Source organism: Rissa tridactyla, chromosome 14 (genome assembly GCF_028500815.1).
Source record: "Rissa tridactyla isolate bRisTri1 chromosome 14, bRisTri1.patW.cur.20221130, whole genome shotgun sequence".
Lineage (NCBI taxonomy): Eukaryota > Metazoa > Chordata > Aves > Charadriiformes > Laridae > Rissa > Rissa tridactyla.
The window spans coordinates 3709033-3731450 of NC_071479.1; the positions used below are offsets into that span (position 1 = coordinate 3709033).

General features: G+C 55.8%; 2 protein-coding genes across 5 annotated transcripts; one reads left to right on the top strand and one right to left on the bottom strand.

The window, feature by feature from the left end:
* Window positions 1-1869: 1869 nt before the first annotated feature.
* CUTA (cutA divalent cation tolerance homolog) lies at window positions 1870-12279 on the top strand. Of its 2 annotated transcripts, XM_054221038.1 has the most exons (6): window positions 1878-2095; window positions 4592-4740; window positions 8360-8419; window positions 9662-9707; window positions 10051-10100; window positions 10672-12279. In XM_054221038.1, exons 1-6 carry the CDS (start codon window positions 2015-2017, stop codon window positions 10772-10774), a joined length of 489 nt encoding a protein of 162 aa, XP_054077013.1. In that variant the 5' UTR covers window positions 1878-2014; the 3' UTR covers window positions 10775-12279. The 2 variants fall into 2 exon arrangements, with proteins under 2 accessions (XP_054077014.1, XP_054077013.1); XM_054221039.1 differs by lacking the exon at window positions 8360-8419 and having other exon boundaries at window positions 1870-2095.
* PHF19 (PHD finger protein 19) lies at window positions 12262-22176 on the bottom strand. Of its 3 annotated transcripts, none has more exons than XM_054221037.1 (15): window positions 22122-22176; window positions 20708-20908; window positions 20368-20449; window positions 20161-20256; window positions 19963-20063; window positions 19698-19846; window positions 19286-19381; window positions 18924-18992; window positions 17799-17919; window positions 16675-16742; window positions 16412-16582; window positions 16239-16326; window positions 15701-15786; window positions 15450-15545; window positions 12262-15110 (listed from the first exon to the last, which is right to left on the bottom strand). In XM_054221037.1, exons 2-15 carry the CDS (start codon window positions 20897-20899, stop codon window positions 14759-14761), a joined length of 1767 nt encoding a protein of 588 aa, XP_054077012.1. In that variant the 5' UTR covers window positions 20900-20908; window positions 22122-22176; the 3' UTR covers window positions 12262-14758. The 3 variants fall into 3 exon arrangements, with proteins under 3 accessions (XP_054077012.1, XP_054077009.1, XP_054077010.1); XM_054221034.1 differs by lacking the exon at window positions 22122-22176 and adding an exon at window positions 21863-21966; XM_054221035.1 differs by lacking the exon at window positions 22122-22176 and adding an exon at window positions 21650-21855.
* Between the last annotated feature and the right edge of the window lie 242 nt (window positions 22177-22418).

A 22418-nucleotide genomic window follows, 5' to 3' on the forward strand; every position in this document is an offset into this window, starting at 1 on the left:
TGGGCCTGTCATACTTGCAAAATGGGACGTGGAAGTTCGGCCTGGAGAGCCTGAGGTGGCAGAGCTGCTCCCCGGGGCAGGTCCCGCTGTCTGGGAGGGGCCTACAGTGCCGGGACCCCCATGTGCTGCCTCTTGTCCCTGCTGATGGCCGTGGGGACAGCTCGGCTGCTTCACGGCGGGGCACGCTCCAAGGAAACACAGGGTTTGCTTCAGGCCAGCAGAGCAAAATGTCATTTTTTCATCCCATGAAAAACAGGGGAAACAATTCAGTGTAGCTAATAACACAGCTGTTACGGTACTGCAGAGCTCTGGGGTGTTTCACGCCTCCCTGAGGCCTCCAAGCAGGCAGTGCGTCTTTGGCTTCTTCCAGTGCCTGCCCACCCAGACAGTGCAGGGAGGTACAGCCTTCCAGCCCTCGGCTAAACCCAGCCTCAGGCTGCTGCACCAGAATGCTGTACTCTGCGGGCTGACAATAAATATATAGTGTTTAGCCTGGGGAAAAGGAGACTGAGGAGACCTTATCACACTCTACAACTACCTGAAAGGAGGTTGTAGCAAGGGGGCATTGATCTCTTCTCCCACAAAGAGGAACCGGACTCAAGTTGCCCCAGGGGAGGCTTAGATTGAGTACAAGGAAAAATTTCTTCACCCAAAGGGTTGTCAAGCATTGGAACAGGCTGCCCGGGGAAGTGGTAGAGTCACTATCCCTGGAAAGTATATAAAAGACAGGTAGATGTGGCACTTAGGGACATGGTTTAGTGGTGGCCGTAGCAGTGCTATGTTAACCGGTGGACCTGGTGATCTTAAAAGTCTTTTCCAACCTAAACTATTCTATTATTCTATATTTTCCTAATAGCTTATGAGAACTGACAGTAATGTAATAAAATTACAGTGTGAGGCAGAATGGAGCTCTCTGTTCCTTTGCGCTGGAGTGCTTACGGGAGCATTTTTAGGCCCAAACACCCCAACAGGACTTACCAGCTTTCTAGGAGTTTTGATCCAAAGAGTACAGAGCCCAAATAATAGTAAGTCTGAGAAAAGAACTATTTTATGGATGGGAAAATGGAAGCAAAAGTGCCAAAGGGTATCAGCAAGTGTCTCAGAGCACTTGTCCTCCCGGTGCTTACACTGGAGGGAGAGATTTCTGCAGCAGACAGTGGTGCAGCCGGTGTTGGTAAGCACACTGATGCTGCTGGCAGGATTTCTTTGTCCTTGCTTTTGGCCGTGCCCGGGCATCTGCCCACCCCAGCTCTGCAGGAGGAGGCTGCAGGCAGGCAGAGATGGATGCTGGGGCTGGTGGTGGCAGGGAAGGGGCTGGGGGGAGGCAGTGCTGTCCCTAAATAGGGGTTCTTCACCCCCTGTGCGAGAGCCAGCCGACACGCTGAGTCGAGATCTTTGTTTTTATTTCAATTGTGCAGAATCAGGTGCCAGGCGTTTAACAACAGCCAGCACATCGCATGTTTCCAACCGCCCAATATTTAGAACGAGAAAATACAGCTGATTGGTTAATAATGATTCATTCACCACTCCTAACTATACATATGCATCTAAGCTCATGTTTAAACATTAGGGAGGCTACCTGATTAGCATGCTTATTATTCACAAAGAGGTGAGTGATTTAGCATTACAATTACCCAAGGTTAGTTTGGGATATACTTTTGGCTCGACGTTCTTATCTTGTGTCTAAGTCAGCAACTGCAAAAGCACATTGTTCTGTTTCACATCGCATTCAAGGTTAGGTATTTTCTGCGATGTCCCAACTGAAACTTCTTGATAAAATTTTAACTTTTCTTTCGACATCAGCAGGAGTGCCGTGGGGACGCCGCGCTGGCCCACGGGCCCATCCTCATCCCCATGCTGGGGCAGGCAGCCGGACACCAGCCCGCAGGCAGCTGGGGAGGAAGAGGAGGAGGAGTTAGTGCTCGTTGTGGGCAGCCTTCCCAGGCAGCCTTCCCAGCTTGGGCAGAGCAGGTGGAGGGACGGAGGGGACGCAGGCTTTCGCCCGGCCGAGGAGATGGAGTGGCTGAGCCAGCGTTGTCCGCTGCTGCCTGCTGCCCAGGGCTGCCCCCGGCCGGGCCGTGGCACCTTGCTGCTGGTAAGTGGGAGCCCTCTGGCGCTGCCAGGGCTGGCTGCCTTCTTGGGATGGGGGGACGTGGGTGACCTGCTGGGGAGCGCGGTGGGTGCCAACCCAGGCAACCGTGGAAATGCCTCTGTCTATACTTTCATAAGGGAACCTCTGCAAAATAAATAAAAAGGAAGAAAAAGATGCAGGAGGAATGTACTCTCTGTCTCTGCAGAGCAAAGCAAATTTCTTAGGAGTTTTTTTCCACTTCTGCTGAGGAAGCTCACAGCCTACTCAAAATTGCCACGAGTTGTGTTTGGGGTGTTTGTTTTGGGCTTTTTTTTGTTTTGTTCAGAACCTCATCAAAACTAGGCAAAAAGTCCTAACGTGGTCATTTTAAACCCTAAAGCTGTTTTTAGACAGAAACAAATCTTGCAGAAATCTTATTCTCTCTAAACTCATCTATCATTTTGCTGGTCAGTGCTTTTCAGTGAAATACGTGAAATCTCACAGCAGATTTTTAAATGTTGTTCACTTTAACATTTTGGCAGTCATGAGTTTATTCTGTTTATCAGGTGGGAATCCTGAAGTTTCACTCCTTCACTTTTGTACCATCCCTTGGCAAGTACAATTCTTCTGAAAAAAAAAGGAGGCTTTTATCTTTCTTTTAAAAAAAAAGGGGGGAGGGGACCCTAAAAAAACAAGAGAGTGGTCACTCTGTACTAATATTCAATCACAAATGTTCATAGGGATTTCCTCATCACATGCACATACATCTTCCAAGAAGATTAATGATTGCTGTGCTGAACAGTTTGGATTTTTTTTTCCTGAGCAGGCAGCATGATTACATTCTAATCTGGAAAAGTATATACACCAGCGTATCTCTGTTTGGCTTGTAACTATCTGGGTAGCTTCTGGGATTTGTTGCATAATATTTGCTAAATGGCTTAGTGGAAAAAAAGAGCACAAAAGAAGCTCTAAAAATTATGATGAGAAACCTTGTGATAACAAAGAATATTTCCTCAAATGGATCGGAAAAGAGGACACAACCAATATAGCACATCAGTCATTTTCCAAACAGAAAGAAGCTCCTGTCTTTGTGGTGACAAGAATTTTTAATTCAATTTAATTCAATTCAACAAGAATTTTTTTTTAAAAAAAAAACCCAAACCTCTGACATTGGCCCTGTAATGGGAGGTTTTTCAGAGGACAAAGTAGGGTGGAAATAAGGAACAAAAGAAATATATTCTTAGTCTTATAAGCATTTTTTTATCACTGTGGTTGAATAAGAGCCAGATGCTGTTTATTTCTAAAACAAGACAAAAGACAAAGAGAAGAGCAGCTGTGCAGAGAGAGCAAGCGCTGCAGCCCCGGGTACGGGCACCATCCTTCGCCTATTACTCAGCACGCCAAATTAACCTTGCTATTCCAGCAATGTCCCTGCTGAGATAATTATGTATTTTTATGTGACTGTGTTTATGGCATGTGAGTACAAAGAGCAGCTAAGGGTCTTGCCAGGAATAGCGTCTAATGTACAGCAAAACCAACTTGTTGCCTCTGCACTGCCAGTCCATGGAGAGGGTGTTATTGTTTTCTGCAGCCTCGCAGGACAGACAGCCCTACAGACCTGGGCTGTGTCCATTAGGATTTCTGTGCCCGAAAGGATACGATGTCACTGTCCTATTAGTATCAGATAATTAAGATGAAATGAACTTAAAACCTGCATCTGAGTCTTATCCCCCCTTGCCTGCCATGTGAGTCTGTATCGTAGCCTGGGGGGCTGCACAACATCTGTCAGCATAAGAGAATAATTGTCCCGGGCTGGCAGGGCAGGACAAAAGCTCTCCAGGTCCCGGCACAGGCTGTATTACCCCAGGCTTCCCAGGGCTCCGCTCCTGCATCAGGCTCCAGCCCAAATCTGTTTCCCATGGTCAGATCCCTTCCCCTACCTGACCTGCTGCTCTCCTCCTTTCCACATCAGTGGGGAGGCAGAGGGTCCTTCCCCACTATTTCCCAGAGGGGTGGACATGCCTCGCCTGGGCACACAGCCAAAGGATGGCTGCGAGATGTGTCCTCAGAGGGAAAGAAGATCCGCTTGGTGTGGCGGTTCCCTTCTCGCCCCTTTTTGCAATAGAAATGTATTTTAACAGAGGCAGCCAGTGACTTACCTCCTTATTCTTCTTCGGCAAACCAGCCCTGGCTGCTGAGGCCATGTGGTGGGGTCTGTAATCCCCGTTAGTCTGGGGTGGGAGCTCCTGCAGCAGAGGTCTGGGCACCTCTGAGCTGATACAGCCTCAAAAACTGACCCTTTCCTGCCCCGAGCACTTGGCACAGTACTAGATTGACCACATTGGAGGGGACTGAATCTCCCTAGGAGCATGTTTTCACTGAAATTACGAGTGTTACTGTAATGTTGAAAGAAAGAAAGAAGACTGGAGACTTCCCTTGAGCCACAGATAATGTAAATGCTTAGTTTTACAAAATGCAGTATTTCACCCAACATCATCACTCATATATTTTGCATTTTAGGTGGTGACCCTGTCTTTGCTGATGTACCCAGTGCTGAGGAGCCTCGCTCTTCAGCTGCACTCTGCCATCACCGGCAGCTACGTCTCCGGGACCCACTCCATTGCCTTCATCAACTGTCTCAACGAGCAGATTGCCAAGGATATTGCAAGGTACAGAGACACAGCCCCTGCTTGTCTGCTTGAATTGCTCAAAAGCAGCTTCTTGTTCACGAAAACCTTTCCTTGTCCCTCGAGAGGATCTGTACTTCTCTGTACTTTGCACTTCTATCCTAACGGTGCTCCTTTTCTCTTACACTCTCTCTGTACCACACATCCACTTACCGAGAGCTGTGCTTTCTAAAAGGCTGGCAATTGCCTCTGAAGTCAATGCCACAGTAACATCAAGCCAATTCTCAATTTATTCCCCTGCCTTTCATTTTCAAGGCCCATTTTAAAGCCATGGCCCTAAATCTCTGGGTCCTCAGATGGATTAAGCCCCAGGCCCGTGTTCTCTGATCTGCCACAGTCTTTCTTCTTCTCTAGAACAACAGAGATAGCAAATGCCCGGAGAGGTGTTTATAGAGAGGGACAAAGCACAGTACACTGCCATGAAAATAAATAAAAGTGGTCCACGGCAAACACAGAACAGGCACTTGGGGGATACCACCGGCGAGCCTGCACCCTTCCCACCAGACAAACTTCAGGGAATGAGGGCTTTACCTTGATTTTTTTTTCCTCTTTTAATGTATGAAATACTTTGTGTGATATTTTGCATGCAGAGGATTTTTTTCACATATCCGTCAGTCCCTGACTCAATAGATGGTTTGTTCAAAGTACTGAAACCGTGTTGACTGGGGAAATGTTTATGATGGACCATTAAGTTTCCTGCAACACCTCTTACACTCTTTTCCCTGCTGCTTGCCAAAAACTCTCCGTCTTCTGTAACGTGTTCCTGAACAGTCTTTCAAGAACTGACAGGCTACTGAAAGGGATCTTGTGTCACCTTAAATACTGCAACTGTATTAAGAAATTCAAATAGAATAATATCTGTACCGCTTGATGTCTTCTGAAAAAAGGAGTAACTGTACATGGCCGGTGAAAAGAGCCTCAGTTCCTGAAAATGCTTCATTTTAACAGCTTTGAAAGTGTTTTCCACTCTTTGTTCCTTATCTTGCAGGGAAGGGAGAGGAAATAAATCACTCCCCATTGCTGAGATATATGTACTCTGATTGCATTTTTGCTGGTGGAGTAATTATTCCTTTGTTTCAGAATTTGGATGAATAAGCCGTGGTTGTAGAGATGACACAGGGCTTCTACACGTATTTTCCCACCCACCGTTTTCCTGGTGCTCTCGTGTTTATTCTTCCTTTACGTTGCTCAGTGGAGCACTCACTTTGACGGATCAGACTGCAAGGAAATTTTCTGCTGGTTTTAAGGAAGAGGAGTTCAGGGCAGATTAGCTGCATGTAGAATTCAGCATCTGGCTTGTTCATTGCATCACTTCTAACCCAGCTTATCTGGATTACTATTAACTTAAAAACACACAGAAGAAACCCCAAGTCGACACAGGAGATCTAGTCTCTCCCCTGTGCCTGCTGGGAGAAGTTGACCCCTTTGGGCTGGATGGTATTGCCAATTGCACCTCATATAACTTACCTAACACGCGAGCAGCCTGTCAGCCTCCAGTTCTGCCTTAGATTTCTGCATATCATTTTCTTTGCTTTTCTGCTTATTAATATTTCATCTGTCTCAATTCAGATCCTATTGTGAGGCAAGGACAAAGAAACACACATTAAGTACCCAACCCAAAGATATCATGTATTATGCAGACGTTTTTCCACAGATCACGTTCAACTTCTTATAATGTTTCCCGTTCCCATGGTGGCCGCTTGTTTCCTCTCAGCTTGCCAGAACAAAGTTCAGGATCTCAGTTAGGATCACAGTTTGGGACAGAGCAGAAGCAATTAGAAGGTACTCACCCAAATCAAAAGGTTCCTGCGATAAAGCAACTTGGAAGTTGCAGGCAGCAAAACCAAAATGATTTGTGCCATGTGTTTGACATGATAAACACAGCGGGGATATCTCCGCTCATGCTGCTGCAGTTTGTTGGTCTACAGATTAACTCAAGATGCTCTACAAGCGTTAAATGCCTAGAACTGGCTACACATGGTGAGAGTAAAGAACTCAGAGCCTCCTTGGATGGCTGTCTTCTCAGGCCATGGTCCCTCAGAGTCATGAGCAGAGAGAAGTCCATCTTCATTGCCTTGCTGTGCTTAAACATTAAACCGGATCTTGCGAGTTAACTGGGTCCATGCACTGGTTCTCCAGTGCACTGCTGGAGTGACAAGATGTTGTAGGATCGTCGGGAAGGGCTGCTTTCCTCCCCGTGCCCAAGCTGCTCTGGATTCCTCCCTGCCCTGCACGAGGACAGATTTGCCTTGCACGCATAGTCGCAAGGTATAAACCTCTACAAACAGAGAAAGCAGGGCTGATAACGAAGATGTGCAGAGGAGCTTATGCACATTCAAACAAGAGCACATCTTTCCTTATGGGTCAGAGGCCAGATCACAAGGCGTGATGCAGTTGCACATTAGCGCCTTGGCCGGGGTATCTTCAGGTCGCTGCCGTGGGGGAGGCACCTCTTGTGCTCCTTCTGCTCGTCTTCGGAGTCACACCGGCCAGTTTGTTTTGTAATCGCCTCCAGTCTGTACCATACCCTGGATGCAAGGATGATAAATTTTTAACTTGCTCTGAGCTAAAAAGCATTCTCAAGAGCATTTTGGAGTGGAGTGGTAGTCAATCAGAATGGTTTTAATTTTTTAGCTCACTAAGGGTTAATTTTTGCAAGTTGTTGAATCAACCTTTCCAGCGTCTAATAACTCCTGCCTTCTCTGCAATTCAAGGTCAGCTAGAAGTTAAACATTTGCATTGCCAAAGCACTTGGTACAAAATAGAGCCTGGTGATGCCAGTGTTAAAGAAATCCGAAGGTAAAATCACCAGCACAGCTGCCGGCAAGAGGGACAGGGCTGCCATTTCCATGAGAAGGGCCCAGACATTGCTGTGGTCAGAAAACACAACATTTGACCTAGTTCTTCTAAAAATCCACCCTGAGATTGTTTCGATACTCTTTAATCACTTAAATATCACTTCTGCTGGCAGACCCAGACCAAGCCGCTCTGCAATAACAAATCAGCCCACAACTGAAGGAGGCAGCCAGAGAGAAGGAATTTATTTGGGCTTCAGATTTCTAGGACGTTTTGGGTAGAAAAACCTTGATGTTGTTAATTTAACAAGATTCACATTTAGTCTGCTGTGTGAGGAAGAGGCACGGTTTGACAGCATAAATACAGGACCGGGAGACAAACCCCTTGGTGTCTGTCGCAGCCCTGGTTCTCACAGCCCCACAGCTCAGCCCCTGCCCTCGTGTCCCTGCAGCGAGATGGGCAACGGGGCTGACGCTGGGCAGAGTCCTTGTACCATGTGAGGCGCAGGTCCCATGTGCTGCTCTGGGACAGGAGCAACAGCAAACCTTCCTGCTTGGTGGGGGTGGACAGTGAGGACAGTCCCAGAGCTGTGCCAGGAGGACCTGAGCTGAAGCAGCTCCAGCTGGAGGTCACCTTTGTCTCTGCTTTCTGAGGGTAATGATTAACCCCAATTCCCCCATCTCCAATGTCAAAGCCGGTGCTGGTAGTCAGGGGCAGCACGAGGGAATGTCCCCGTGGATGGGGGCAAGCGCTGAGCCGCAGCAAGCTGGGGACAGGCACTAACTCCCCCTCCTGTCTCACCCAGGGCCATCATGGATAAGAAGCTGGCTGCCTACGTGAACATCCTGCCAAAGAGCTCGGCCTTGTAAGTTGGGCTGAATATTCCCCAACAGAGGAGGCAAACCCAGGCTCCCAGAGTGGGGAAGGAGGAGATGGACACCCCACGGCCCCGGGGGGAGGAGGCAGTTTCCAGAAGGCTGCTGGGTCTGTTTGTTGTTGCAGATGGTAGAGATGATCCTGACCCGTGCAAAGTGCGCTAAGCTCATTAAGGAGTGCAGATGCTCTGACTGCCGGTGGGGACCATTTATTTATTGGTTACTTAGCTACACGGAGATCAAGCAAAGAGCAAGGTGATTTATGGTCCTGAGGACATGATGCCTGCTTTTAGAGGATGTAAAAAGAAGCCAAGATAGGGACCAGAAAAGGCCTTTACAATATTAAGCAGCACTTTCAGGAAGGAAGAACAGTATCTTTGACCTTGAAATATGACCAGCCCTGCTGTGCAGGTATCCTCAGCCATCTACGTGAAGGGATTGCACTTTTTAGAGAGGTTACAGAACAAATCCCCAGAACAACTGTTTGCTCTCAAGAGCACCTGGCCTGGCCCCACATCACAGCCTCCCTTGCAGGAGGGGCTCCTTCATCCGAGCACAGCCCCCCCAGCTCTCCCATAGTCCAGCTGAGGCTGCTGAGACAGGGCAAACCCAGTAATACCCATTTTCCCCTTATACTTGGCCCCCTGTGAGCCACAACACCTGAAACCGAGTTGCTCATGCACAGCCCTGCCCGCTCCAGCTGGTTTCCCCTCCATGCCCCGCTCAGGAGACACCGCAACGCTTACAAATGCCTCCTGGCACAGGAACCCAGCGCACAGATGAAATCACGATGGCCTTCTGTCAACATAAATGTTTTGAAAGGTCATATCTGACTCATGAGAAGTACATCTCCTCTCCTGCAGGGGAAAAGAGGAGGAAAAAATCATGATGCTGCCATGCTCAGCTTCCCAGCTGCAGCCATGCCACGGTCCCTGCAGACACCAACCCCCAGGCACTGCTTGGAGCAGGGCCACCACCACAGAGCCCCCCAGACACCCCATTCCCAGCCCCTTTGCTCTGCCATCCCCCCTGGGCAGCTCTCTCCAGCCTGGCACAGCCAAGGAGGCTCTGGTGTGTAAATCCAGGGTGCTCAATCACATGCGCAGCAGACTTTGGGGGCCGGTGATGCTTCTTGTAAAGGAATGGCCACGTGCAGAAAGCATCAAGCAGGGGAAGCACCATGTCTGCACACAGGGCCATATTTGCTGATGCTTCTTTTCTTTTAAATCTAGGTACTTCTGGAAAGGGGAACTGGAAGAATCCACTGAAATACTACTGGTAAGCGACAATTCCCCACGTCCTGAAAATCCCCATCCCAGACAGCCCCAGCCAAAAGGGGCTGCAGGGTGGTTTGGGGAGGATAGCACCAACCTGCCCGAGATTGGGACAGTATCCAGGGACCCTGAACACCCGCCTGCAGGCATGGCAGTGATGGCTGAGGGTGGGAGTCTGACTCTTCCCCTCATCCTGCCACCACAGGGGGCATTCCATAGGAAAGGGCCCAGGAAGGGCTGCCAGGCACCAGCCATGCTGGATGGGCGCAGTAGAACTGTGAATACAGGATTGCTCCGTCCCCTTTACTGCTCTCCTGGCTTTTGTTTTGTTTTTTCACTCTCCGCAGATAGTGAAAACAAGAACATCCAAAATAGGCGAATTGTCCAACTACGTCAGGTGAGGCTCTGGCTCCATGGGAGCACTGGGTTTCCTATCCAAGGTACGCTGCCATCTCCTGCTCAGGCTTTGGGAGTTAAATTCCTTGAGCCACTTCCTACCCAGGGAGAGCTTAAGTGCTCCTGATGTACCTTGTGAGCCACAAAAACCAGAGATGGTATCAGCAAAAAAAAAAAAAAGTGTCGGTGGGAATACCAACTGTTGGGCTTCAGCGGCCCCTCCGTACTGGGTACAAGGAGGGATTGTCCTTCTCCTAACACAGGTTATTCCCTGGCTGCCTCCTGGCAGGATTTCCTGTGTTTCCCAAGCACTGTGTGGTGAGTGCAGCCAGCTTTGGGGCAGGGCCCCTGGCGGTCAGCTGCTGGCTGTGGTAAACCCCAAACTCAAGCAAAATTCTCACATGGCAGAAAGACGATGCGGGTGCTTTGAAGTTATTGGAGAGCGTGGGGCAGGGCTGACGCGCACGGCTGGGAGCAGAGACCTCTGCTTCCTGCGCCTGCGAGCGGGAGCGGGTGTGTTCTGCCGCAGGACTGTTGGTGACACTGTTCCTCTGTGTCTGTTTCCACTTTAGATCCATCCACCCCTTTGAAATTCCTGAAATCATCAGCCTGCCTATTGACCAAGGAAACCCTCTCTACCTCAAATGGATAGAGGAAAACGTCCCACGGGACTAACTGAAAAGTGCAGAAAGCACCTCACTTTTGGGGAGACCAGGTGAAACATGCTGGGCCACAGTGGTCTGCCCGTGCGGGCAGGAGTTACGCACACGCGGGGAGGCAGCCGATGTCTTCACGGGTTTGCTATAACACAGAAGCTTGGGATTGGGAATTTCATTTGCACTTGAAACATCCCCTCCTTGGGGATACTTGCCCTCGAAGGGCTACATGCACCAAGGGCTGTTGCAGCATTGCAGATGAGGGTACACAGAGATGCTCATGTCAGAACACTGCAGCACATGGCAGCTGTCTCAGGCCCCCAGGAGCAAGTGCCAGCTGGTAGCCATGGCCTGGCAGCCCCCAGCGGCCCCTCCAGTGCCGTGCATCCCCACAGCCAGCGCCTGAACCCCTGCGTGCCCCCCCTGCTCCCCCGCAGTGGCTGTTGCAGCATCCTGCCCTGCTCTGCCTCCTGCTTCCCCAGCCCCGAGGCAGCAGGATGTGGCTGGGCACCCCACGATGCATCAGCTCACGCCCTCTCCTGCTGTCATGCAACGTGCTGATTCGAGACTTACAAAATCCAAGGAAACAGCAAACTTGAACAGGCGCTACAAGCATTTACCAGGAGCCATAAGCAGCGCACGCACTGACCCTGACCAGTCTGCCGAGCTGGGAAGAGCTGGGCAACATCCACTGCCAGTTCCGGGAAATCAAGTGCCGGCAGGTCCAGGGCATCGCCCGGCTGTATGGCATCACCCCGGCCCTGCACCCCTACCCACGCCTGAACGGTGGCTTTCTACCCAGGCCAAGTTTAACCTTGTAAATAGACGCTCATGTTAATAGTTCAATGGGATATAACTTATGGAACAATATTGAGTTATTTATGTGACTGGGAAGGGAATAAACAGGAGCGTTTCTGACCTGGGCAGGCTCACGTGTTGTGGCAGTTGCTGGGGCAGAGTCCGCAGTGAGCTGGGCAGGAGGAAGGGCCTGTTGTGGCCCTTTCAAGCTCTGAGAGTAGGAAACTTCAGTGCTAAGTCCAAAGAAAGAGGGTACCAGTTATGCACCTTGTCTGGCAAAACGGAACAAAAGCAGGTGAAGCGGGCACCAGTGCCCCCAGGTGAGGTCTGCACCGCACCCAAAGCTGAGCTTTGTTCAGTCCCCTCAGGGCTACGTTGTGCAACGGGCAAGTTTTAGGCTAAGATTAAGTGGATGGGGCCATTTGGGACCTCACCAGTCGGTAGGACTGTGAGTGAGGGCAGCCCCTCTCTACAAAACCCATCGTTGCAAGGGGTGTCCCTGTCCCCTGCTTGCTCCTTCGCATCCTTCTGCTGTTCTTGTGCTTCGAGGCAGCATCTCTCCGGCCGAAGGCACATGTCACCCTGGCACGGAGCACAACCCAGCAGCACCAGCTGCATCGCGGGGAGGACCGGCCGCCTGCCTGGGAGCACACACTGACCCCCAGCACCCAAACTCAATCATCCTGACGCTGCAAAGAACCAGTGATGTTAAAAAAACAAGGCTTTTTAATTGTACATCAGACATATTAGTTACAACTTGGGTATAACAAGAGTTGGTTATTACAAGCAGCAACCTGAACTCATAGATCTTTAGAAGGTGCACAGAGTCATTATAACATCTATTACAGCTAATGCAAAATATACTCTGCAACAAAAATATTTTTTAAAGGCTCCACATTCAGTTCTCTGCAAGAAGCCAGGAGAGGAGAGGAGAGGGAGAAGAGAGGGAGAGGAGGGGAACCAGGGCCACGCAGTGCGGGTGCTCCAAGTGCAATGGCCATTGGCACATCCCATGGGAATAACCCTGCTCAGCCGTGGTGCGGCCCTTGGCAGCCCCCCCCAGCCCCAGGCAGCAACTCGGACAATAACACGGACTTCACAGGCACTCGTGAAAGGGAAATACTTTGGTGACAAGCCAAGGCAGGATGGGGAGTGACCCGGCTGGCTGCAGGAGCTGATCCCTCTTTGCAAGGATTGGAGGTCCTACAGCACATCTCCCAAAAGGACGGGACCCCTCCGGATGAGCCGGGATGCAGATCCCGAGGGTGCCACGCACCTCTCCCCAAGGCGCGGCTGACCCCGCTCGGCTCAGACCATCTCGTGGTTGGGGTTGGACAGAGGCTCCTCTCCCAGACCTCACGCCAGCAGCTTCTCCACCGCGCACGCCACCAGCTGCACGGCACCCGGCAACTCCTCAGAGAGGAGTTAAAATGCTTTTACCTGCTGAGCCAAATATTCACACTCTTACTGCGGGCACCAAAGCAGCTCACGGCTGGCCCAAACCATCGGGGCACATCCCGAGGCTGCAGAGAAGCTGCTGCTCTGCACCACGGCCCCGTGCGAGGCGTCGTCGCTGCCACCGGCACCTCACAGCCACGCAAAGGCCTGCTGCCTGCTAGATGAATTACAACAACCAGTAACACCCCCTCCGTGGGTGTCCCACTACATGATTTTAGCCGCAGCTGAAGCAGGAGTTTGTTTTTGAGGACCATGCTTTGGCATCTGGTTTGCAAACACCACCTGCTCCCTCATGCCGATCACACCGCCAAATTTTCCTAGGTACTTTTTCAATGAAACATTTTCAATTCACCATCCGGTCGGCAGGTCCCGCAAACACACGTATGAACAACGACAGGGCTACAGGGACGGGGTGTGCTGATAGAGCAGGACCACACAGCCCCCCCAGCATCGCCCACCCTCCGTCCCCATGGGACAGCCACGGTGGTGATGGGGGAGAGACGAGAAGGACAACATTAAAAATATATATCTCTCTCTCTCTCTTAGAAAAAAAAAAAAAATCTAACAAATATGTCTGATGATACTAGAATTTTTTTTAAAAAGACAACTGCTTTGCTCCTGCACAACCTGGCAGTATTGCTTTAAAGAAAGGGGCTGCTCCTTCTCTTCTGCAGACAAACCGACCCCACGCTCTCGCAGACACTGACGTTACCCCGGTATCAGAAAGCCTGGCTGCCCTCCAGCGAGACACAGCCACGAGGCCACGGGGATGGCCGCGGGGACCTCTGGCCCCACTCTCCTCTTTGGCCTTTTTGGTTTGTCTGCTTGTTTGGCACGTTCAGGATGAGGATTCCTGCGGGAATAAAGGCCTCGGGCTCCAGTCTGTGAAAAGCCCACAGTGGTTTTAAGGCAAGGGCGTAGCTTTTGGCTGATCTCTTCTAAGACCGTGATTGTCAGAAGAACAGGGAGATGAAGCTGGTGCATCACCACACACCATCCAGGTCGCAGGACAAGAGCAACCACATAAAGTCTGCCCCGTGGCCGCAAAACCCGGCCACACGTGGGCTGTTTACGGGGCATCTTCCCCTCATTTAAAACAAACCACATTCTTTTAATGAACGGATTTGGGAGGAGGAGGAGAACCTTGCACACCGGCTCTGGCGAGAGTTGCCCACTGTTCCCTACGGGCAGAGGGACGGGCTGCGAAAGCTCAGGTGAGGGAGCTCCTTTCTGCTTAGCAGCAGGAATCCCTCGAGTCAGCTCTGTAGGGCTTGGACGTGGGGATGAGTCAGGGTGCGCCAGGCACCGGCACGACGTCCATCTGCGCGACCAGGCTGTGGTCTGCCCAGCCATGCCGGGGAGACCCTTCTGGAAAGGCCAGACCCGCTCACTGCTCTTTCCACCACCGTGATGGCGCCTCGGGCTCGGCCAAAGGCTCCATCAGGAAAGCGCGGCTGGGCCACGCTCTGCATACACACAGCCAATAAAATAACAATTGTTAAATTAAAAAAATACAGCGGCAAGGCTGCGGGTTTCACCCCTGGGCAGCACCGCTGATGGCACTGGTGACACTGCCTCCACCTGTGGCAGTTCCCAGGGAGCCGGTCCTAGCCGGGACCCTTGAGCACGGAGGGGTCCCAGCCCTCCCCGCCGGCCAGCATCCCTCCTCCGCTTCGTGGCGAGGGTTTTCCCGTCATCCTGATCTCCTCTGGTTTGGCTCTGGGAGAGGTTTGGGGGCTGGCGGGGCTCAGTAGGGGGTCGTGCCTTCCCACTCCACCAGGTACTGCACCTTCCCCTCCAGCGTCACCCGCCGCGCCAGCACCTGGTACTTCTCGCCGCAGACCAGCCTGCCCGCCGCCCCGAAGTAGCTGCTGATGGAGGACTTGAGGTGGGAGAGCGAGGAGTCGTCCTCGCTGATGCTCTCGAAGGTGTGGCTGTCGATGCCGTCGTCGGGGCGGTCGGGGCCGCAGGCTGCCTCGCTGCCCTCGGGGGTGCCCCCGGCCGGGCGCCCGCCCGCCTCCCCTCCTCTCCTCTTCGCCCCCGCCGAGGCATAGGCTGGTGCTGCCAACTTGCGCTTGCGGCTGCCCACAGTCCTCCGGCTGCCGGGGAGGGGACAGAGCCGGGGGTGAGAGCAGCACCCAAGAGGTGCCCCCCCACCGCACTGCCTGTGCCCACCGCCCTGCGAGCCAGGAGGGAGCTCGCCAGGAATCCGGGAGAGCCCAGCAAGGACCGATGGCTCCGACCCTGTGTGCCCAGCGAGGCAGTGCCGCTTTGGGACCACCAGCCCATGTTGGGAGGCAGGGAGGAAAGGGTCCCTGGTGCAGGACATCCCTGTGCCAGGATGCGAGGGTGCAGCGGGGGCAGAGGGGCAGCCCCTCGCCCCCCTGGCTGTGCCACCAAGACCCCTCTGGAAGGGGGCGAGCGGGCACAGCCCTCACCTGGACTCGTAGGAGAGGCTCGTGGTGGCCGAGCCCGAGGTACTGGCAGCATCCGTGGAGTCCACGTCCGATAGGAAAGTCTGTCCCGAGCTGGCACTGGGGACAGGAGGCAGCATCAACCCCAGCCCAGTGCAAAGGGCACAGCGGCTGGTCCCCTGTGTCCCCAGCCCTGCCTGCACACTTCGGCGTTTAAACCACCCCCCCACACGCCCACCCTTACTGCCCACACCCCCGGGCCTGGCCACACGGACCTTTTCAGGCTTTGAATTTCATCCAGTGTGAAGTCAAAGATGCTGGCGAGGTGGTGGTTGGTGCTCCAGGCGGAGGTGAAGTCACTCTGCCCCATGAAAACAAGGGCACTCGTCACTGCCGAGCACAGTGGTGCTGCCTGTGGCCCCGGCATTGCCACCCTCCGTCCCGGCACCACTACGCTCCCTCCCATGGCCCCCGGGAAGCGGGCTTGGAACAGAACATTTGCAAACCCCAGGGCAAGGGATGGGGGCTCTCCTTGCCCAGGGAAGTGGTGGAATCACCATCGCTGGAGGTATTTAAACGATGCGTAGACATGGTACTAAGGGACATGGGTTATGGGTTAGTGGTGGTTTTGGCAGCATTGGGTTGATCATTGGACTTGATGATCTTAAAGGTCCCTTCCAACCGAGACAATTCCGTGATTCTATGCCCACTGGAGCAGGGAACCTCGTGGGGAGCCCCAGGGACGGGGGCTGTGGGGTCCCACCCAGTGCCAAGCCCAGGCCAGTCATGCAGAGGAGGGGGCGAAGGACTCACACTGGGAATGGCGTCCTCCAGCAGGAATTTGGCCCTCTTGCGCCGTGCCGCTCGCCGCTTCTGCTGCTGGAGCTGCCGCGGCAGCAGGCTGCGGAGCAAAGGGGGGTGAGGCTGCGGGGCCGCCCCAGGAGGACGCGGCAGTGGGGGGTGCCTGGGTGAGTTTGGCCACTCACCTGTCTTTATGCACGTATTTGCTTTTTCCCCTCTTCTTCAGCTCGCAGGAGCTGCTCTCGCCCACGCCGGGGGCTTTCTCTGGCAGCACCTTGCTGGGGGGGTTCGGCGGGACGCGGATCCGCAGGCGAAAGATGCATTTCTTCTTTTTGATTTCCTTCCCACACAGAAACCTGGGCGACAGAGGGGAGGAAACAACCCTCAGCCGGGGCGGGGCGCACAGGAGCATCCCGCATCCCGTCCCGTCCCTTGCCCCGGGGCTCACCTGCTTTTATAGCTGTTGAGTGCGTTGAGGAGGTGGGGGCCCCGCTCGGAGATTGGGGTGCCCGTCAGCTGCGGAGAGACGGCGGAGGTCAGGCTGGGCTCGGCGCCCGCTGCCGTTATGCAAAAACTAAACAGATGGGGGAACCCGAACTCCGGGTTTCAGCTCCCACCCAAGGTCAGGGAGCGAAGGACGCTGGAGCCGCCCAGGTTTGGCACCAGCCGCCCTCGGTGTAGGGGACGGAGGCGGCTGCGGAGAACGGAGCCATCCCAAGGCGGTGACAGGCTTCCAACACGCCTTGCTTTAAGCACTTCTCCCAGCTCTAGCTCCAACTGGGAAACTTGTCACGTACAACACCCAAAAAAAGGGAAATCCCAGCACAGAGGAAGGGGATTACGCTCATTTGGAGCGGGAGCCGCCCGCACCGAGTGCTGCATGAACCGGGGTTTTGCCGAGATGCTCGATGCAGCCGGGCTGCTGGCGCGGGGGCACTGCCAACCCGCGGGCATGTCCCTTTCCACCACCCACCCTCTGCCTGCCCCAGCCCCAGGAACGGTCCCTCAGCTCTGCCCAGGGGCCGACACCATTCCCGGCTCAGGGAGCAGCACCCTCCACGCTGCCGGCTGGGGATGCCCCGCTCCGCTGCCATCCCAGGGGTGGGTGAACAGCACACGGGAGATGCCACGTGTTCCCAGTGGGTGCAAATGCTGCGGGCCGGGTGCTCCTGCCCACCCGGAGAAACCGGGATGGTGTTTGAAAGCTCCTTCCCCGCAGGGGACCGGCCGAGGAGTTGACAGCTCGGGCCGCGGCGAGCGGGCGCTCCCAAAGCTCTGACCCCTTCCCAACAAGAAACAGGCAAACACAGCGTGGGGTCGGCGGCCGCCCAGAGGGGAAGCCAACCCAGCCAAGGGGCAGAGCTCCCTGCCCCACCGTCTCACTGCCACCACCACCCTTCACCGGCCAACCTGCCCCATCCGCGGGGGCTCGGCTGCTGCGGGGAAGGGAAGGAGGATCCATTCCCTCCCAGCCGAGGCTCTGGGGACAGCTGGACATGACTTACGTCCCCGGCAGCACCTCTCCCTCCCCACGGCTGCTCTCCAGCCCGAGCCCAGGCTGCGCGTTTTTACCTTCCCGAGCTGCAGCGGATCCCAGTGGTGGTTCACGAAGGCCAGGATCTCCTCGAAGTCGAAGTACTTCTTCTTGCTCTGTACGCCCAGGTTGTAGAGGGCAAGATGGACGACATCCACCCTGCGGGGGCAAAGGGGTGAGCGGGTCGGCAGCCCACCCTTTCCCCGGCAGGACGGAACCCACCACGACACTCTGCTCTGCCAGCACCACCCGAGCGCAGCCCCCAGCACAACCCTCCCAAAACCTCGCTGGAAGCTGGGACCATTCCCACACCCACGGGGGAAGCAACCCTGGCCCGGACACACATCCCAGTGGATGCTGCCACAGCCAGGATGGCATCCCCGGAGCTCTGGGGAGGGGTGGGACGCTGCCCGAAGCCAGGGGGAACCCCAAACACCGACAGCCCCAAGCCCAGGAGCTGGAGGACATGCTGCTCCCAGGACAAGTGCCCAGTTTTCCACCTTTTAATAAGCCCCAGCCGTGTGCTCCTGCTGCAGTAACGTACAGGAGCAGGACGGCTCTTACTCACATGAAAATACACAGACTATTTTAACAACCCAAGCTATCCAGTGGGATTTTACACTTCTGTCTCTGAAAATGAAAGCCAAGCAACATATCCTGCAGGATTTCCCTTCTTCCAGCCTGCCACGCTGCTCTGTGCAATGTCCCCGAGGCAGCCGCGGCCCAGCATCGGTAGCACGTCTGACACGGCCGAGCACGAGGGGAACAGCAGGGAAAAGCTGGGCTGCTGGCACTGTTTATACACTTTATAAAGTGCTTTCAGACTATCGAGGTACACTAGAAGGTACCACTTGCAAACTTGTATTTAAACTCAGAATTTGATGACTTTGTCACCCGATTGCTTTTTGCAGTTATCTTCTGGCAAACGTGTGCCTCGGCTCCCGGACAGACAGTCGGTTTGGGGCTTATTGAGAAACAGCTTCCCCGGGAAAGAGCCCCGTGGGGCCGGGCGGGAGGAGCAGAAGGTGCTCCGTGAACTCATGCCGCTGAAAACAGCTCTGGGGCTGGCCCCAAGGCCAGGGCTCGGCAGCAGCGGGCACCGGCTAGCCTGGTGCCCCACAGCCACCCCGGCATGTCCCGAAGGAGCCAGCCACGTTTCTTACCATCTCAAGGGCAGGCGCTTGATGTATTCAGGTCCCTGGTTGCATACGGAGCAGAAGAACACATAGAACCTGGAAAACAGGAGGGAGGGAGAGCACTGGGGGTGGGGGTCGTCCCCGCAGACCTGCAGGGCCTGGGGACAGGTTGGGGTGAGGAGAGTGCTCCGGGTGCCGATAGGCACAGCTGGGAGGAGCAGGGCTTTGCAGGATGGGGCCACCCACTCGTCCCCGGAGCGGCTGATCCACACCAGTGCCACAGCTGGATCAGGGAGATACAGACTGGGGATGCATCCGTGCACGAGTGCCCCCCGGAAAGCCAGCTCCGACATCCAGCACCAGCCCAGCAAAGTCCAGCGGGGACGTACCGGTCTCCGAACATCATGGGGTCGCTGAGGCACTGGGTGCAGGCTTCGTGGAACCACTGCCGGCAGCGGTAGCACTGCAGCATCTTCAGGTACCACCTGGGTGGGGGACAGGAGGCGGGTGATGGCGAGAGCAGCGTGCAGCAGCCACCACCCTGGCCCCCTCCCACGCACAGACCCCCAGCCAGGGACAGAAAGTCTGGCCCTAACTTCTATTTTCCACAGATGCAGAGGTGGGTGCAAACGGTGCCTCCGGCAGCGAGCGGAGACCCAGATGGCAGAAAGCCTCCGGCCCCAGGGCAACGCCCTGCAAACTGGGGGGAAAAAAATCCCCACCCCGATCCCATCTTCCTTTTGCGAATGCTTTTCCCCACAAAACCAAACGCGACAACCCCCCCAGCAGGCAGGGGCTTACTCTCCGGGGCCCCCGCAGTAGCAGTAGCACTGCTGCTGGTTGGTGCGGTGGGGGGAGTCCCACTCCAGCAGGTCGGGGTTGTAGGACAGCACCATCTTGACGGCTTGCAGCGTCTTGGCGATGGCTCCCTTCTTCAGGGCACCCCCCTTCTGCAGGACCGAGCGGGATGGGGGTGAGCACAGCCGCCTGGGGGGGACGCATCCTGCACCGCCGTGCCAAGGGTGGGCAGCACAGGGAGCTGGTGACCCCCCGCAGCCCCACTCACCCGCACGGCCAGGGCAAATATGCAACGGCGGCAGAACCACGGCGTCCCCAGCGGGCTCTCACCACCGCTCGCCACCGGGACGTGGCACTGCTGGTGATAACCTGCGGGAGGACTCGGGGTCAGCACCGCTGGGCTGGCCGGACTCTCATCCCCAGGGTGGGATGCGGCAGATCCCGGGGTGACACGTCCGCAACTCACCCAGCCCGCACTTCCCACAGATGAGGATTTCGTTCATGGGGCCTGACGTCTTTCCCAGGCAGACATTGCACTTGGGCTCCTCCCCGGGGACGCCAGCTGCGGGACGGGGACAGCAGTGTCGGAGATGTGCGAGGCACAGCCACATCTCCGCGGTGCCAGGAAGGACCCCCAGCATGGCGTGGGAAGGGAGGATGGGGCGGCACTCACCATGCTGGATGTCCTTCCAGAGGACCCAGTACTTGGAGTTGTCCTCAAACGTGACAAGACAGCTCTGCTTGGAGCCACTCACCTGCGGGGAGAGAGTGGGAAGAACCGCCAAGCATCAGCTCCCATTCCCAGCCCTTCCCTGTATTCCCTACCTTGCGGGGCTGCGGGAAGTTGGGTTTGGGGTGTGATACCCAGGGACAGGACATCAATCCAAAATGCCCTGCTGACCAAACACACAATGCAGCCCAGGCCAGCACCTGTCCAAGCTGTGAGCTGGCCCAGGGAACGGCGCTAGCTACACTTTGGGTGCCCACGTTACCCTTTTGGGTGCCCACGTTACCCTTTTGATCTTTCCGAGGTAGTAGAGCCCATCGGTCCAGCGGCACAGCACGTACTGCCCCTCCGTCAGCTTGACCATGAGCTCGCGGCAGCTGCTGCCCCTCCGTGCCACGGCAGCAGCCGGTGGTTGCTGGACACGGCCGGCGGCCGCGTAGACATCCCGGATGATAGGGTTGAGCTTGGCGGTCTCCATCAGCAGAGCCTGGAGGGGATGCACACGTCTGTCACCCTGCCCTCACATCGCGACACAACACACCCATCGACCGAGCACAGCATCCCGGAGGGTTCTGCCCAGGAGCACCGAGCGCGGGGATGGTTCAGCCCCACCAGTGGGTGCCCAGGACCCACAAAGTAAGTGCTGATGAGCCAGGTCCATCCACGTGTAATTTACGTGAAATCAAAGGGAGCAGCCGCAATCTTTGCTACTGCTGAGCAAGAGCGGATTAATTCCCCAACTGCCCTCGGCTCCCGCGGCACGGAGCCACCTGGCCGTGGGGCACGGGGACACGCCACGGGCCTGCACAGGGGAGGGGCACGTGAGGGATAGCAGTTTTAAATTTAACGTGATTTTTAATTCACAACTTCCTGGCAGCTCTGCAGGCTCCCAAACCACGGAGGCGGCAACGCGACCCACAGCGAGTGAAACCGAGCAGCCGAGTTTGGCTGCCGTTGGGTTCGAAGCGCAGAAGGCAAAGAGACGGTGCCCGGCCGGCAGCGCCGTCCCTGCACCCGCGATCCCAACAGCCAGCAGCAAAACAACTTAAAAAGTTCTTTTTCCCTCCTTTGCGCTCCCCTCACGGCGACACGCGTGACCCCACGCCGCGATCGCAGCACGAAACCTCACCGCGCCGGAGGCGACACAAACTCCCTCTGCCCGGACCCTGCTGTTAATAACCGCCCCCCCCTCCGCTTCCCCCGAACGGGCGGCAGCAATTAAACTTACGGTAAACCGGGTGCGACCGAAAAAAAAAAAAAACCCGGGCGATCTGCCGCGGGCCGGGGGGTGGCAGGAGCGGCGGCAGCGAGCTGCGACATGTCACACGGATCCCCGCCCGGGGAGCGGTTATGAAAGCGGCGGCAGCTCCGCGCCCACCCAGCCCCGGGGAGCCGCCGGCGAGGCCGGGGGCGGGGGGGGACACACACGGGACACACGCACCTCCCGCCGCCCCGGGCGGGCGCTCCCACGCCGCATCCCCCGCCGGGAACCGCCGGCAACCGGCGGCGGGGGGCACCGAGCCGCGTTTCCCTCCCCAACCCCGGGGTCCGGCGGCACCTGCCGGGTCCGTCCCCCCCCACCCCGCCGCGGGCATCCCCGGCCCCGCCGCCATTGGCTCATTCAAAGGCGCTGCGCCGCCGTCCCGCCCGGCCCCGCCGCCCCCCGCGCTCCCGGCCCCCCCCCGCGGCGCTGCCCTTACCGCTGCCGCCGCCGCCGCCGCCGCCGCGGGGCCGGTCAGAGCCCGCCCGCCCGGGGGCCGCGGGGGGGAGCGGCGGGGAGCGGCGGGGGCAGGGCGCGGGGCGCCATCTTCCCGCGCTTCCCCCCGCGCCTCCCGCGGGCATTGACGTTCCCGCTTATGCAATTAACGCGGGGCCGCCCCCGCCGCCTCCCGCCGCCCCCAGCGCAGCGGCACGGCCGGGCACGGCCCCGGGGGCGCAGCTCTCCGGAGCCCCGCGGGGCGCAGGCGGCACCCCCGGTGCCGGGGCACAGCGCACGC